Genomic DNA, 14,876 nt, shown 5'->3' with positions numbered 1-14,876 from the left:
TATGCACTGACAGTTTGCTATCTGACAACTTCTGTTTTTTTCTTATAGGAAACGTTAAATGTCAGACATGGAATTCGCCTTTGTTATTGCCGATGAAGTGGATGCCATCGAAATTCCACTTCTCGTACACGAAGCTGAACATGAACAACCATGTCCAAGGCATGAATATCTTAATAAGGAAATTAGATACCAGTCCAAACTCTAACATTCACACGAGTTGTTTTGTATGTTTGTGATGAGAGGTGTTTTTGCAGGATGTGGGATTTGCAGCATATGGGATTGTTTGCCATTACTTCATGCCCTTGTACCTTCCTCATTATTTGTGATTGTGCAACATGGAATTGTAACTGTCCACAAATATTCCTACTGTAGGTAATTGATCGCATTTCAGCATCACTACAGCCTGCAGTAATTTTTTACCTTTATCTAGCTTTTGTCAGTAACCATGTAAAGAACAGAATTAGATTAAATCAGAAGTACAAAACACTCACTGTACAGAAAAGGATTAGACTATACATGTACATTTGGTCACATAAATTACTGGTTAAACAATATGAAAAGGATTAGACTAGATGTACTAAATGTCAGTTCATATAATTTACGGTGTAAATATGCCAAGCAGTCAAATGCACTTGGTATTGACCCCACGACTGGTGTCTGGGGTACTTGCTTATTAAGGGCCGGTTTCCCAGACACAGATTAAGCCCCTAAAATTAAGCCTTTAAAATATTGTGCAGTGGTACAAACGGAAGTACACAGAGACTCCAATTAGCTAGGGTTGAGCTAGTTGAAAAGCGAAGCACATGTGCGTCAAGTATGAAAAATGCAGGCTAAACATCCGGCAAAACGCATATGCATCGACCCCGATGACGTTTCTGTGGCTTAGCTAGCCAACTCTGCCATGACATCACCTACAAGCATTATTGGAGATTTCTATTGAAGCAGTTTCTTTGATTCAATTTTTATTCAATTTCAATTTCTATCCACATCGATGGAACAGTAGTGGAGAGGGTAGTAAGTTTTAAGTTCCTCGGCGTACACATCACAGACAAACTGAATTGGTCCACCCACACAGACAGCATCGTGAAGAAGGCGCAGCAGCGCCTCTTCAACCTCAGGAGGCTGAAGAAATTTGGCTTGTCACCAAAAGCACTCACAAACTTCTACAGATGCACAATCGAGAGCATCCTGTCGGGCTGTATCACCGCCTGTTACGGCAACTGCTCCGCCCACAACCATAAGGCTCTCCAGAGGGTAGTGAGGTCTGCACAACGCATCACCGGGGGCAAACTACCTGCCCTCCAGGACACCTGCACCACCCGGTGTCACAGGAAGGCCATAAAGATCATCAAGGACAACAACCACCCAAGCCACTGCCTGTTCACCCCGCTATCATCCAGAAGGCGAGGTCAGTACAGGTGCATCAAAGCTGGGACCGAGAGACTGAAAAACAGCTTATATCTCAAGGCCATCAAACTGTTAAACAGCCACCACTAACATTGAGTGTCTGCTGCCAACACACTGACTCAACTCCAGCCACTTTAATGATGGGAATTGATGTAAAATATATCACTAGCAACTTGAAACAATGCTACTTAATATAATGTTTACATACCCTACATTATTTATCTCATATATATATATATGTATATACTGTACTCTATATCATCTACTGCATCTTTATGTAATACATGTATCACTAGCCACTTTAAACTATGCCACTTTGTTTACATACTCATCTCATATGTATATACTGTACTCGATACCATCTACTGCATCTTGCCTATGCTGCTCTGTACCATCACTCATTCATATATCTTTATGTACATATTCTTTATCCCTTTACACTTGTGTGTATAAGGTAGTAGTTTGGAATTGTTAGCTAGATTACTCGTTGGTTATTACTGCATTGTCGGAACTGGAAGCACAAGCATTTCGCTACACTCGCATTAACATCTGATAACCATGTGTATGTGACAAATACAATTTTTATTTGATTTATTTGATTTCTGCCTGTCTTCATCCTGTACTGTCTTTGTTAGAACTACATATTGGGCCAAACTCTACGCCACAACCACAGACGTTAGATTCTTCTCCGCAGTTGAGTCTGGATCGGAGTACCTCCCCAAGAATGCAAACACATTCTAACCGTTCTGATTGGTCCCTGAAACCAATGGTTTTGTCCAGAACACATGTGGGTAAAGCAGAGTTTTGAAAATGTGTCATTTGCTTTGATACTCTGATTGATTAGAGATGATCCAATCGCTGATGACTTTGTTTTGTACAACACCCCCCTTTTTTGACATCACCACAAATGACTTAAATAATGGCAGTCTCACGGACATGTGTAACAAACAGAGCAGTAGAAGAATTTAGTTTGAGTCATCAGGCAAGTTGTAGTGACCTCTGGAGGAACAATTTGGGTACTTGAATAGTTGAGAACAACAGTGACATGTAAACCTCAGCAGGGGCAGATATTGAGTTTGCCTAGATGTACATAACACATTGTCTTATCTATAAGAAGTCACAGACATGGCTGCAGTTGTTCTGCTTTCTTTGGTCCGTTCCAGTATTGGGCTTCTGAACAATAGCCTGGAGGAAGCAGCCTTATCACTGCATTCACCATTCTATTTCAGTGAACACAGCAATCAGAGGGGTATCGTACGAAGCAAGCTAGATCTACTCAGGGTTTTCTAAAGCTAACCAGCTTCAGATTCCACCTCAGGCTTCCTTCGTACTACGACGGTTGATATTGCTAATCCACCTGCCGCTAACTCTACCAGGCTTGTAACTGCACGTGCACGTCACGTGCCTAGTCGAAAGCCAAGGCATTTTCATTGAGACAATTGTGAAACATCAATCCATGGGCGATGAAGCACCACATTTTAATTTGTGCCCAAATAAATATTTAAGCTTTTTCAAATGAAATAAGGCCATGGTGTGAAATAGGCTTTTACAAGTGCTGTCTTTATTTTATCGTTAATGCCGCCTTTGCACAAGCACATTTCGCAATCCTATAGATTTAAATTTAATCATACAAGTGTTACATTGCGTGAAGTTTAAGATGCATTGTCATTACTATTTAACAACCAAAAAAACATTTGATTAATAAAATGTTTAAATCTGTAGCCCTCAAATGAAGGGGATGAAGAAAATCTTTGCAAGAGGCAGGGAAAAGTCAAACTTGTGGCTTGGCTCAGTCATTTAATTCAAGGTAAGTGGATTTGGTATATACCTGATTGAAGTTGACATTTCAAATGGTTAAGGATTAAGGTAAGGATGTCCCAAGGATTCTGGATAACACTGACCAAGCGGAGCAGGTTGCATCCGAGCAGGTTTGTTATGAAATTTACCTGGCTAAAAGGTGAGTCACTTTCGTATTACCGGCTATCCCGAGTTGACGAAAATTACCTCGCTAACGCCTCATACAAGCTTCATAGGCGACCCCTCTGGCTGGTTCCACAACAAGGAACTTGGAGGGAGAAATCTCACAACATTTAGCTAATTCTACATTAGCTGTAACCTAGGAAACAAATAGCCCGTAAGGTACGTGAGGAAATATACTGAACAAAAATATAAATACAACATGGAAAGTGTTGGTCCCATGTTTCAGGAGCTGAAATAAGATGCATGCCTGATGAAGACCTAGGGGTGGAAACGTTATCACCTGGGAGCATCAGCAGCATTTTATTTTCCATGAAATAAAAGATCCCAGAAATGTGCCATATGCACAAAAAGCTTATTTCTCTCAAATGGTGTGCACAAATAAAATCTGTTTACATCCAGTAGTGAGCATCTCCTTGCCAAGATAATCCATCCACCTGACAGGTGGCATATGAAGCTGAAACAGCATAATCATTACACAGGTGCACCTTGTGCTGGGTACAAAAGGCCACTAAAATCTGCAGTTGTCACAAGTTGGCAAGCATACAATTGGCATGCTGACTGCAGGAATGTCCACCAGAGCTATTGCCTGAGAATTTAATGTTCATTTCGTCATTTTAGAGAATTTGGTTGTTGAAATTGTTGCGTTTATATTTTTGTTGAGTGTAAATTAAGAAAACCACATATGGACATTTTAGCAATTGAGAAGACTTTATTAAAGTTTCATAATGTCACGATGTCTAAACAGAAGAATGTCCACTATACACACACAATCTTATTTTCATAGCAGGAAAACATTTAAAACAAAACAGATCGATTTTCAAAAAAGATTATTTTGGGGCTAAAATTCTATTAACTGGAATAAGTACTTTATTGGTCTCCACAAATAAGTCCATATAAATAAATATCACACTGCGACACATATACACTAACCATCACAGAAACACATTGATACAGGACGCCAATAAGACAGAACCCACAGAGACATTGCACTGCATCAGACCAAAACAACCTCTGCCTGTTTCGATTAATCAATTGAGTCAATATGCTTTATATTTGACTAGATAAATGTATAGCCTACCTATGTGAATCTTATACCCATCTGATGATTCAATTTCTGGAGAAAATAGACTTATGAATAGAGCATTCAAGTGAGCTGGCAGAGAAAGGAGATGGCTCCATGGGTGTAGCAGATGTATCAATGAAGCATGTAAACTGATGGCAGTGCAATGGGAGGGTGTCACTGCTTCCTTAGTTTAAGGGATGGGGGTCTAACCAGCAAAACGGTAATTGGCATGGATCTCTGGCTTGATGTCACACACCATCTTCAGCAGATTGCCCAGCACCCCTTCGCGGTTCCGTTGGTAGCTAGTCTGGATGCTGCCCATCTTGCCCACCGTCTCTTTGTCCACCTCCACAGCAGAGTTACCATGAGATCCAAGAGCCTAATGGAGGAATGAGAGTGATTAAGGCCACCTTACAAGACAAACCACTTCACAAACATACAGTGAGTATAAAGTAGGGCTGTGGCGGTCATGAAAGTTAACAGGTAACTCAGGCAAATGACTGCCAGTATAATGTTAATTGACCATACATTTACACATATTTAGCATCTCCAGGCTTCTATACATACAAGCTGCTGGTGCACACATTTGGAACATATCCATTTAATATATATGATCACAATAAAAAAAATAAAAAAATAGAATTTGAAACAAGTCTTATAGGCTACACTTAAATCAGAGTTAATTGGTAACTTTAGTTGTGATTGAACAATGTTTTAGAAATCAAAACATATGGGCTGCATGATTGCTACTCAATATTAATGATTTGGAAGAAGTTGCAAAAGGGCATGTGCTCTGATCCTGGCTCTTCCCACAGCGAATTGCATGGCTGCTATGCTTGTGTAGCAAGCAAGTCAGGAGATTTCTAATCAATGGAAAATGAGAACGAAAGTACCTGTCAAGACAGGTATTATGTAATCGCATGGGATTATAAATAACTTGCAAGAAGTTTGTCTATTAGCAAAAGTTAATTGGTTGCTTTCCCCTCCTCCTCCGTGCAGGCTCCGGTGATCTGAACCTCCTGCATCTTACACATTCAAACCTCTTCCCCTGCTCCCTAGTAGCCACAACTGCTCACTCTGTGCCTTCTCTTTCTCCGTAACTCTGGTTAATAAAGTAGCAAAAACAATTAGCTTATCTGCTACTTCCCCTCACTCTGATCGCTACCAACTACTGTTCCTTGACTAGGAAAGCATATGCCTCGTTTCTCCTTTACCAATTCAAACAGTCTCCCCAGTGACTCACCGCAGCCTCCTTGGTCTTAAACTCCTTCTCCCTCTGCATACGGTACTGCTCAATCTCTGCCTGGGCTTCCTCCTTGGCCTGCTTCAGCCGACGGTTCTTACCTGATCAAAACACAAAAAAATCTGCACTTAGTCTTAGTAAGTCAAATGCATTGGAGCAGACACTGAATTGCCAGTCCCATTAAGTCAACCATAACTATGCAGTTGGTTGTGTGCTTCCTGGCAACAGAGGAAGTGGGAAACGAGACCTAAACTGTGGTCGAATACCCATACTACAAGTTAATGTTAGTATACTGTAAACAAACTGTCCTTTCAGTTGAGCATACAAACGCTTCGCCTGTCTACCGGAAGTTGATGCTGTTGCTATGCAATATCTTGCTAGCATAACAAATGACTAGCTAGACATTTTACAACTTTGCGTGTGCCAGAGTGCGCTCTGGGTGTTTATAAATTCAGAGCATTGTCAGATTGGCCGTTTGCAAATTTAAGGCGTTTCACTCTCGGAGCGCACACTGGATGCTCTGGCTGAGGAGTAGGGTTGATTCGAGCGTTCTGTCCTAACATAACTACTTCCAGACACAAATGAGAGAACACCTCACTGACTATTTTACTTGCCCTAGCAGAGCTGGTTAAGCTGTTATGTCATCCAGAGGGTTGGTGACTAACTGTGCTGGTGGCAACAATTTAATTACTCATTTTTTTTGCCGACACTGGCCATATTCAGCGGGTGTTGAGCGTTTGTAAATTCAGTTATTCTGCGCTCTGGTACAGTCAGACAAGATTGCTTTGACATCAGAGCAGATAGCCAGAGCGAATTTACGAAAGCACCCAAATGTCCATTGAGAACACAACTTTGCTAAACTAAGAACGACATGAATTATCAAGTCAAACATTGGGTAGTTAGATCGCATATAGTTCATATACTGGCAAGTTTGTATTAGTAGCCAACTAACGTTAGGTAGCGAGCTAACCTACCGCCACATACTGCTGTAATGATATGCTATGTGGTTCGTACGGATAGCGTAGCTAACAAATTGTCAGCCAACACAATGTGTAAGGTAACTTATTAGAAAAGTCATTACATTTCTCAACATTTGTCATTACATTGCTCAACATTTGTCATAATTAGTTAAAGCAATGAATTGGTATCCGCTCTCGGACATCGGCTGCATATTTTCCGCCATTTTTTTCCAAATCTGAAAATAATGCGAAGCCATGCCCATTTTCTGCATTAAGGACCCTAAAAGCACAGAAAGTGTCCACTGCTTGTACACTTCGTATTTTGGCGAATATAGTACAACATCCGGGAAATTTTGGCATCTTTTTCTTATTAACAACAAATCAATACAAAAAGTACATGGAAAACATAATATATAAAAGAATATACAAAGGACATTTGGGCTAGGGGGTACAATATCACATTACACAAGGACCATACACACAGAATTGATTATTTTTCTTAAAATAGTTTGATTTCTTTTTGCAAGGTAATAAAATGTGTTCGGTTTGTACATTTATATTTGTGAATATGACATTCGGCCTATAGAATAGTGAAATTAGAAATTAAGTTGGAACAATTTGATGTATCATAAGTGTTTTTTAAAATCCAAGCAGCACATCTCTCCATAATAATGTAAAATCTTCATAAATGTGTTCAATTATAAATCTACTGATGTCTAGCCACAGATTCCTTACAATGTACAAAAATAAAAAAAGATAACACTGTTTCTGGGTGGTCATTGCACAAAGGTACAATTTGAATTCATGTTCTTTTTACTACTTCATATAGTGGTTGGCAGGATAATATTTATGAATAACTTTAAAAAGAAACTTCTTTAATTTTGTTAAGTAGGTATGTGTGTGGCAATATCCAATTCCCCCCCAACAGATATCAATAAAACCATTCCAATAAGGCATGACATAAGGTATAAATACAACATCCTGCTGAAATGAGGCTAGTATAGCTCTGTTGATTGGACTAAAATAAAAACAAAATCTGATGAGTCAACAGGGTTAATTGATGTTCTAAGGGTCAGGTCTTGACACGTCCCTGAGGGAATGGCATCCAAATCAATTGCAAGATCTTTGGGATCTTGTAAAATAATAAGAATTCCTAATAATTAAGTAAAAGACACCACTATTCTAAAAACAAAGTATTTAAACAACATGTCCAGCGTATTCCATATAAACTCAGCAAAAAAAGAAACGTCCTCTCACTGTCAACAGCGTTTATTTTCAGCAAACTTAGCATGTGTAAATATTTGTATGAACATAAACAAGATTCAACAGACATAAATTGAACAAGTTCCACAGACATGTGACTAACATAAATGGAATAATGTGTCCCTGAACAAAAGGGGGGATCAAAATCAAAAGTCAGTATCTAATGTGGCCACCAGCTGCATTATGTACTGCAGTGCATCTCCTCATGCATTGCACCAGATTTGCCAGTTCTTGCTGTGAGATGTTACCCCACTCTTCCACCAAGGCACCTGCAAGTTCCCCGAGATTTCTGGGGTGGGGGGGGGCCTATCCCTCACCCTCCAATCTAACAGGTCCCAGACGTGCTCAATTGGATTGAGATCCGGGCCCTTCGCTGGCCATGGCAGAACACTGACATTCCTGTCTTGCAGGAAATCACACACAGAACGAGGCTGGCTGGTGGCATTGTCATGCTGGAGGGTCATGTTAGGATGAGCCTGCAGGTATGGTACCACATGAGGGAGGTGGTCTTCCCTGTAACGCACAGCATTGAGATTTCCTGCAATGGCAACAAGCTCAGTGCGATGATGCTGTGACACACCACCCCAGACAATGATGGACCCTCCATCTCCAAATTGATCCCACTCCAGAGTACAGGCCTCATTCCTTCGACGATAAACGCATATCTGACCATCACCCCTGGTGAGACAAAACCGCGACTCGTCAGTGAAGAGCAATTTTTGCTAGTCCTGCGACGGTGGGTTTGTGCCCATAGGCAACATTGTTGCCGGTGAGGACCTGCATTACAACAGGCCTACAAGCCCTCAACCCAGCCTCTCTCAGCCTATTGCGGACAGTCTGAGCACTGATGGAGGGATTGTGCGTTCCTGGTGTAACTCGGGCAGTTTTTGCCATCCTGTACCTGTCCCACAGGTGTGATGTTCGGATGTACCGATTGTGTGCAGGGGTTGTTACGTGGTCTGCCACTGCGAGAACGATCAGCTGTCCATCCTGTCTCCCTGTAGCGCCGTCTTAGGTGTCTCAAAGTACAGACATTGCAATTTATTGCCCTGGCCACATCTGCAGTCCTCATGCCTCCTTGCAGCATGCCTAATACCCTGACTACACCGCTTGCTGGCGCGAGCGTTGCAAAATAATTTTTGAAATCCATGTTATTCAATTTTTGCGCGCGTCTGCATTGCCAAGGGCTAAAATAGAAGTCCTTTCTATTTCTGACGCAGATCGCACTGCAAGTCATGCCTCTCCCATCTCCTCATTGGTTTATAGAAGCAGGCACCCATGTACCATCTGTTCATTGGTTATAACCACGTGGGTGATTGAAAGACGAACTGTTTCCCCGGTTGTCGTGGTAATACTATGAAAGTTTAGATGCCAATCACCATATAAGTTCAAACATGAAAAAGCCTGGGAGGAGGAGAGATGACTAGAAACAATTCGGGTTGACTGTTTTATGTGGATTAATTGTCGGAGTAGAGGACCTTGTGCATTTCAGGTAAAATAAAAACCTTATGTTTATATACCAGGACAAATTAACTAGCAACAGCACGCTAGCTAAATAGGACAAATTAGCTAGCAAGTGCAAGCTAACTAGCTAAATTGCCATAAATATTTAATGCTTTTCAACCTGTCCCCAAATTACTGTCATTGGTTCAGAGTTTGTTTTAATATTTTAACCTGCGTGTCGTGATCACGTTTGGTGTAGGGGGACAAAATACATTTATGCACGTGCGCAACCAGTTTGGGTTCCGTGTAAGGCACGTTCACGCAGATGAGCAGGGACCCTGGGCTTCTTTTTTTTTTTAGAAAGGCCTCTTCAGTGTCCTAAGTTTTCATAACTGTGACCTTAATTGCCTAAGATCTGTAAGCTGTTTGTGTCTTAACAACCGTTCCACAGGTGCATGTTCATTAACTGTTTATGGTTCATGTGTCTAGTGTTACAATACATAGTTTCAGGCTTTTATTTTGAAAAAAATTGCCTGAACGTCAACATTGCGTCAGTGGTCAGCTGGAGTCTGAGTTTTGTGCGTAAGGGACAAATGCGGCCATCGTTTCTCTCTTTCCTACTAAGAAGCCATCTGTCCCGGTTGATATATTATCGAATAGATATTTGAAAAACACCTTGAGGATTGATTATAAACAACGTTTGCCATGTTTCTGTCGATATTATGGAGCTAATTTGGAATATTTTTCGGCGTTGTCGTGACCGCAATTTCCGGTCGTTTTCTCAGCCAAATGTGAAGAACTAACGGAGCAATATATTTTTGGAAAAAAGGAACATTTGCTATCTAACTGGGAGTCTTGAGTGAAAACATCCGAAGCTCAAAGGTAAACGATTTAATTTGATTGCTTTTCTGATTTTCGTGACCAGGTTGCCTGCTGCTAGCTAGGCATAATGCTATGCTAGGCTATCAATAAACTTACACAAATGCTTGTCTTGCTTTGGCTGTAAAGCATATTTTCAAAATCTGAGAAGACAGGGTGATTAACAAAAGGCTAAGCTGTGTTTCAATATATTTCACTTGTGATTTCATGAATATTTTCTAGTAATATTTATGTCCGTTGCATTATGCTAATTAGTGTCAGTTGATTACGCTCCCGGATGGGTAGTTACAAGAGGTTGTTTAAGGCTAGTGTAGTCAATTATGTGTAATACTAGTCTGCTATTGTTAGAAATATGTCTGTTCCTCATAAAGCCAGATTGTGTTTCAATGATTGCATCCAGGAGTTCTTGAAGTATTTTGCAAGTAGTAAATGTAATATTTTAATAATAACTAAAGACAAATTGGACACCAGCTATCGATGAGCAGCAGTTATTTTTTAGGCTTAGGTACCGGTGTTATTAACCCCTGATTCATTGTAGGAGGGATAACATTGTTTTAACACTCTAAAAAGACTTCAAGTAGGAAGGGAGCTACTTGTTCAGAAAATAAATTGTACAATTCTGCCGTAATTCCATCAATATCTGGGGATTTACTGTTCTTTAGATGTTTGATAGACTAGATAATCTCTTCAACTATGATGGGTTAATCTCACAGTTTAGATTCTATATCACTGAGAGTTAACATTATTCAGGGAGACAAAACATCTGGATTCCTGACAGTACATAGAGCTATACAATTTTCAGTAAAAATTGCTACAGTAGTTAACAATTAATTTTTGGTAATCTGTAATAAATGCTTAAATTATGGATAGTGTTATTTGTAGAGTGACATTTCTCAAGTCTAAAGAAATAGGATGAATTCTGTTCTCCCTCAAGCCATTTTTCCCTAGATCTAATAAAAGGCTTCTTCTGCTTTTAATCTATAAATAAAATCCAGTTTATTTTGTAAGTCAGTTCCATGTCCTCTTCCCGACAGGCTGGCTGGGGACCTCTGAGAAAAGGGAAGTTAAATGAGCACCTTTTCCCTTCTCAGCTCTTCTGGTCTTAGCAAGATTACTACCATATTTTCTAAGGTATTTGGCCATTTCAAATTTAAAGAGCTCCCAGTTCTTGCAAGATCTCGCTACAAGCTCTTTCCCAAAAGTGTGAGAGCAGATCTTTAACCTCAAACTTAACTATATCATTATTGAATAAGAAGCTATTTAGCTTCCAGTAGGATGCTCTACCAAGTGTAGTATCAGGGGTAAATATTTTGACATCAATATAAAATGTCCCTATGGTCTGTGAGGGGAGTAGTACAAATATGTGTAGCAAAACACTCACGATCAATCCATTTCGACAGAAGACAAATCTATTCTGGACTGTGTGGAACCTGTTTTGTTACTCCAAGTGAATGATCTGTCTGCCGGAAACCTCTCTCCATATATCAGTAAGATTAAACTTTCCCATAAAAAGTATTAAACCCAAATTCTGATTGTTTGGCCTACCAGGGGGCCATCTATCAGTTGAATTATCTATAGTAATATTAAAAGTCCTCTCCTATCAACGATAACAAATTGGGAAATTTAGATAAACCAATTCAGTTTGTTTCTCTAAAAAGATTCAAGGAACTCATCATTCGCATGTTTGGTGTTGTACCCGTAGAAGTTGACAGTAATGAGCATAATGTCATTGTAACTGATCACAAGACAAATAGTGACCAAAGGGGTCACAATCCAAGTGTAGAATATTACCCCAGTGGAGCGTTCAGAGCCACGAGAAAGCCAAATATCGTTGCCCCAATGTGACTTCCATAAGTTGACATCAGCCGAAATTGAGTGAGACTCTTGGGGAAAAAAATACATAAAATCTGTTCGAAGTTGTTTAGCAAATAAAAGGCCTTGCGCTTCACATTGTTTCGTAACCCCCTAGCATTAAGAGAAACTATAGACAATGACAAAAAAGTATAAACTTCAGGATGAGTCAAAAACGTAGGAGCAGTGAACATAAGCTTTAATTAACAGAGATCTGCACCATTTTAGTCAACTTAATGTGAAAATAGCTTATACCATAAACTGAGCTAGTTTTTAATCCAGCTCTTGAAATTCAACTCAACAGAAAAGACCGAACAAAGTGTTTTCTGCAGTAAGAGAATAAAAACCCTCTTTAGTGTAATCACAGACAATTCTGATAAATAAAAATGTACACCGTTCAAAAGTTTGGGGACATTTAGAAAATTATTTTTTGGGAAAGCAAATTTGTCCATTAAAATAACAAATTGATCAGAAATACAGTGTAGACGTTAAATGTAGTAAATGGCTATTGTAGCTGGAAACGGCTGTTTTTTTTTTTCATCATGGAATGTCTACACAGGCCCATTATCAGCAACCATCACTCCTGTGTTCCAATGGCACGTTGTGTTAGTTTATCATTTTAAAAGGCTAATTGATCATTAGAAAAACTTATTGCATAGCTGAAAACGGTTGTTCTGATTAAAGAAGCAATACAACTCGGTGTGATCGAAGCGTTAGGTCTGACAGGCCTCTTGCCGGGAGCTAGGCCTATGGTAAGTGTGAGATCAGATGATATCTACGAATCTGTGTCTTTCCAAAGATAATTTACTAAGGGGACAGTATAGGTGAGTTACCCTACACACCGATTGCTGTCGCTTAATTGCCACCACTATGGAACACTTCACATCTTACTAGCTCAGTTGTGTATGATATGGAACAACCAACCAATACCAATTGTAAAAAAAAAAAAAAAAAAAAAACTCAGCAGTAGGCCAATTTGGTTGGCATCCATCATGTGCACGACACCCTTGAGTATAGACATTTACTAGAAATAACAGTAGCTAACAGTTACTACAGGTGGCAATAATTAGCAAAAAAAAATACAGAGACCTTGACAATAAGCCAGTTAGTATGTTTTTTGTTTTTTTTACCTGCTGGTAGCTAACTTAGCCATCAGATGTTGCTAGCTAGTTAGCTTGGATTGAATAAGGCTTTGTATGCCTGGCCATCTCCACATTCTGCCGTTACCCAATCAATGAATTTATTCCTATCTGGGGTATATTCGAGTAGCTATCGATTGATCAAATGTTTGTTGTGCCATTAGCTAGTTAACGTTACCTTCCAGCAAAATGTTAGCCAATCAAGCTAAAGTCAGTTAACTGCTATCTAGCTAGTTTAGCTTACATAAACCGTTGAATATCAGATTTTAACTTACGTTTACGGGCTTCTGCTACCTTTTCTGCAGCTCGTTTTTCAGCTTGCAGTAGCTGCTGGATACCTTGGGACTGGCTAGCCATTATTCGGTTAGGAGAGAGCGGTCTAGATGGAAAAGAAGATGGGGTTTCAGCTGCTGGTCTGTGTTTGCAGAGGTCGGTGAATTTACTGCAGTCAGCTGACAACGCATCATACCTTTGTCATGCTCAAACCACGCGGCGTATCCGAGATGCACCCCGCAGCAGCCTGTGACTAAATCTAGCCTTGTCACTAAAACCAATACTATAACCATATACTGAACGTGGTTAAACCCTACCACATACATGTGAACACTACCTTTTCTTTCCTAGATTCCTTTCCATCTTTCCTTTCATAGCTTCCTTTCAGCGCTCCCTTTCCTTTCCTAGCTTCCTTTCCTCTCTCCTGGCTGTGGTTAATCCCTACAACATACATGTGAACTCTTTTACTTTACTAGATTCCTTTCCTCACTCCCTTTCCTCCTTTCCTAACTCCCTTTCTTTTCCTTCTTTCTAGCTTAATTTCTTAACTTCCTTTCCTTCTTACTTTCCTCTACTACCTGTGGTTAATCCTAGGAAAGGGGGAAAAGAAAGGAGGAAAAGGAGCAAGTAAAGGGAGCTAGGAAAGGAGATAAAAGATAGGAGGCGTGAAAGGGAGGTAGGGAAGGAAAGGAAGATGGGGAAGGAGAGGAAATTGAGGTAGGGAAGGAAGCTAGGAAAGGGAGAGATGAAATAAGTAAAATGAAGGCATCTATGAAAGGAGGAAAGAAAAGGAAGGAGTTCAAATGTATGTGGTAGGATGTATGTGGTCTTTACCATGGCCAGTAAAGAGGAATGTAAAGGATGAAGGAAAGGAAGTTAGTGTAGGAGGAAAGGAAGCTAGGAAAGGAGGAAAAGGGAGTGAGGAAAGGAGTAAAGGAATCTAGGAAAGGGGCTGCAGCTGGATACTATTGACATCCCTTCAGTGGGTGCAGGTGCCATATTACATCACTTAAAAAATGTAGCCTGAGTAACACACATTGTTCCAACAATATTTCCCTTGACTTTCTTTAGCATAAAATGTTTGTTTATGTTCACATTTTCTTCAGGGAGGGTGAAGAACTAAGCCTGAAGCAGGCAATGTGATGCTGAAATATTTTTATAGCCTACAGTTTACGTTCAGTTAGTCAGCTCATGACTTTTACAAGCCTGAAAAAACAGACCAATGGTGATCAAGCCTGGAAACGAAGGGATATATTCCCATTGGTAGAGACAGGATTAACTTAATTATTTCATATTTGACATCATTTCAATTTCTTTGATTAATAACAATTTTAGCTGTGTAATGGAACTAACGGAATAGTCCCAAAAGTGCAAAC

The 14,876-nt window shown here is 40.0% G+C and overlaps 1 protein-coding gene across 1 annotated transcript; it reads right to left on the bottom strand.

Moving 5' to 3' along the window:
- Window positions 1-4,073: 4,073 nt before the first annotated feature.
- Window positions 4,074-13,988, bottom strand: atp6v1g1 (ATPase H+ transporting V1 subunit G1). Its single transcript, XM_021590705.2, has 4 exons — window positions 13,697-13,988; window positions 13,503-13,606; window positions 5,694-5,794; window positions 4,074-4,829 (listed from the first exon to the last, which is right to left on the bottom strand). The coding sequence occupies exons 2-4, from the start codon at window positions 13,582-13,584 to the stop codon at window positions 4,656-4,658; spliced, it is 357 nt and encodes a 118-aa protein (XP_021446380.1). The 5' UTR covers window positions 13,585-13,606; window positions 13,697-13,988; the 3' UTR covers window positions 4,074-4,655.
- Between the last annotated feature and the right edge of the window lie 888 nt (window positions 13,989-14,876).

The sequence above is a fragment of the Oncorhynchus mykiss genome, chromosome Y (genome assembly GCF_013265735.2).
Source record: "Oncorhynchus mykiss isolate Arlee chromosome Y, USDA_OmykA_1.1, whole genome shotgun sequence".
Lineage (NCBI taxonomy): Eukaryota > Metazoa > Chordata > Actinopteri > Salmoniformes > Salmonidae > Oncorhynchus > Oncorhynchus mykiss.
The sequence above is the reverse complement of the archived record's forward strand: the minus strand, read 5'-3'. Positions and strand labels throughout refer to the sequence as shown.

Coding starts and splice junctions, on each gene's coding strand:
- atp6v1g1 (XM_021590705.2), bottom strand. CDS start 13,584: ATGGCTAGCCAGTCCCAAGGTATCCAGCAGCTACTGCAAGCTGAAAAA. Junction 5,795..13,502: donor GGTAGCAGAAGCCCGTAAAC/GTAAGTTAAAAT, acceptor TGTTTTGATCAG/GTAAGAACCGTCGGCTGAAG. Junction 4,830..5,693: donor TTAAGACCAAGGAGGCTGCG/GTGAGTCACTGG, acceptor TTCCTCCATTAG/GCTCTTGGATCTCATGGTAA.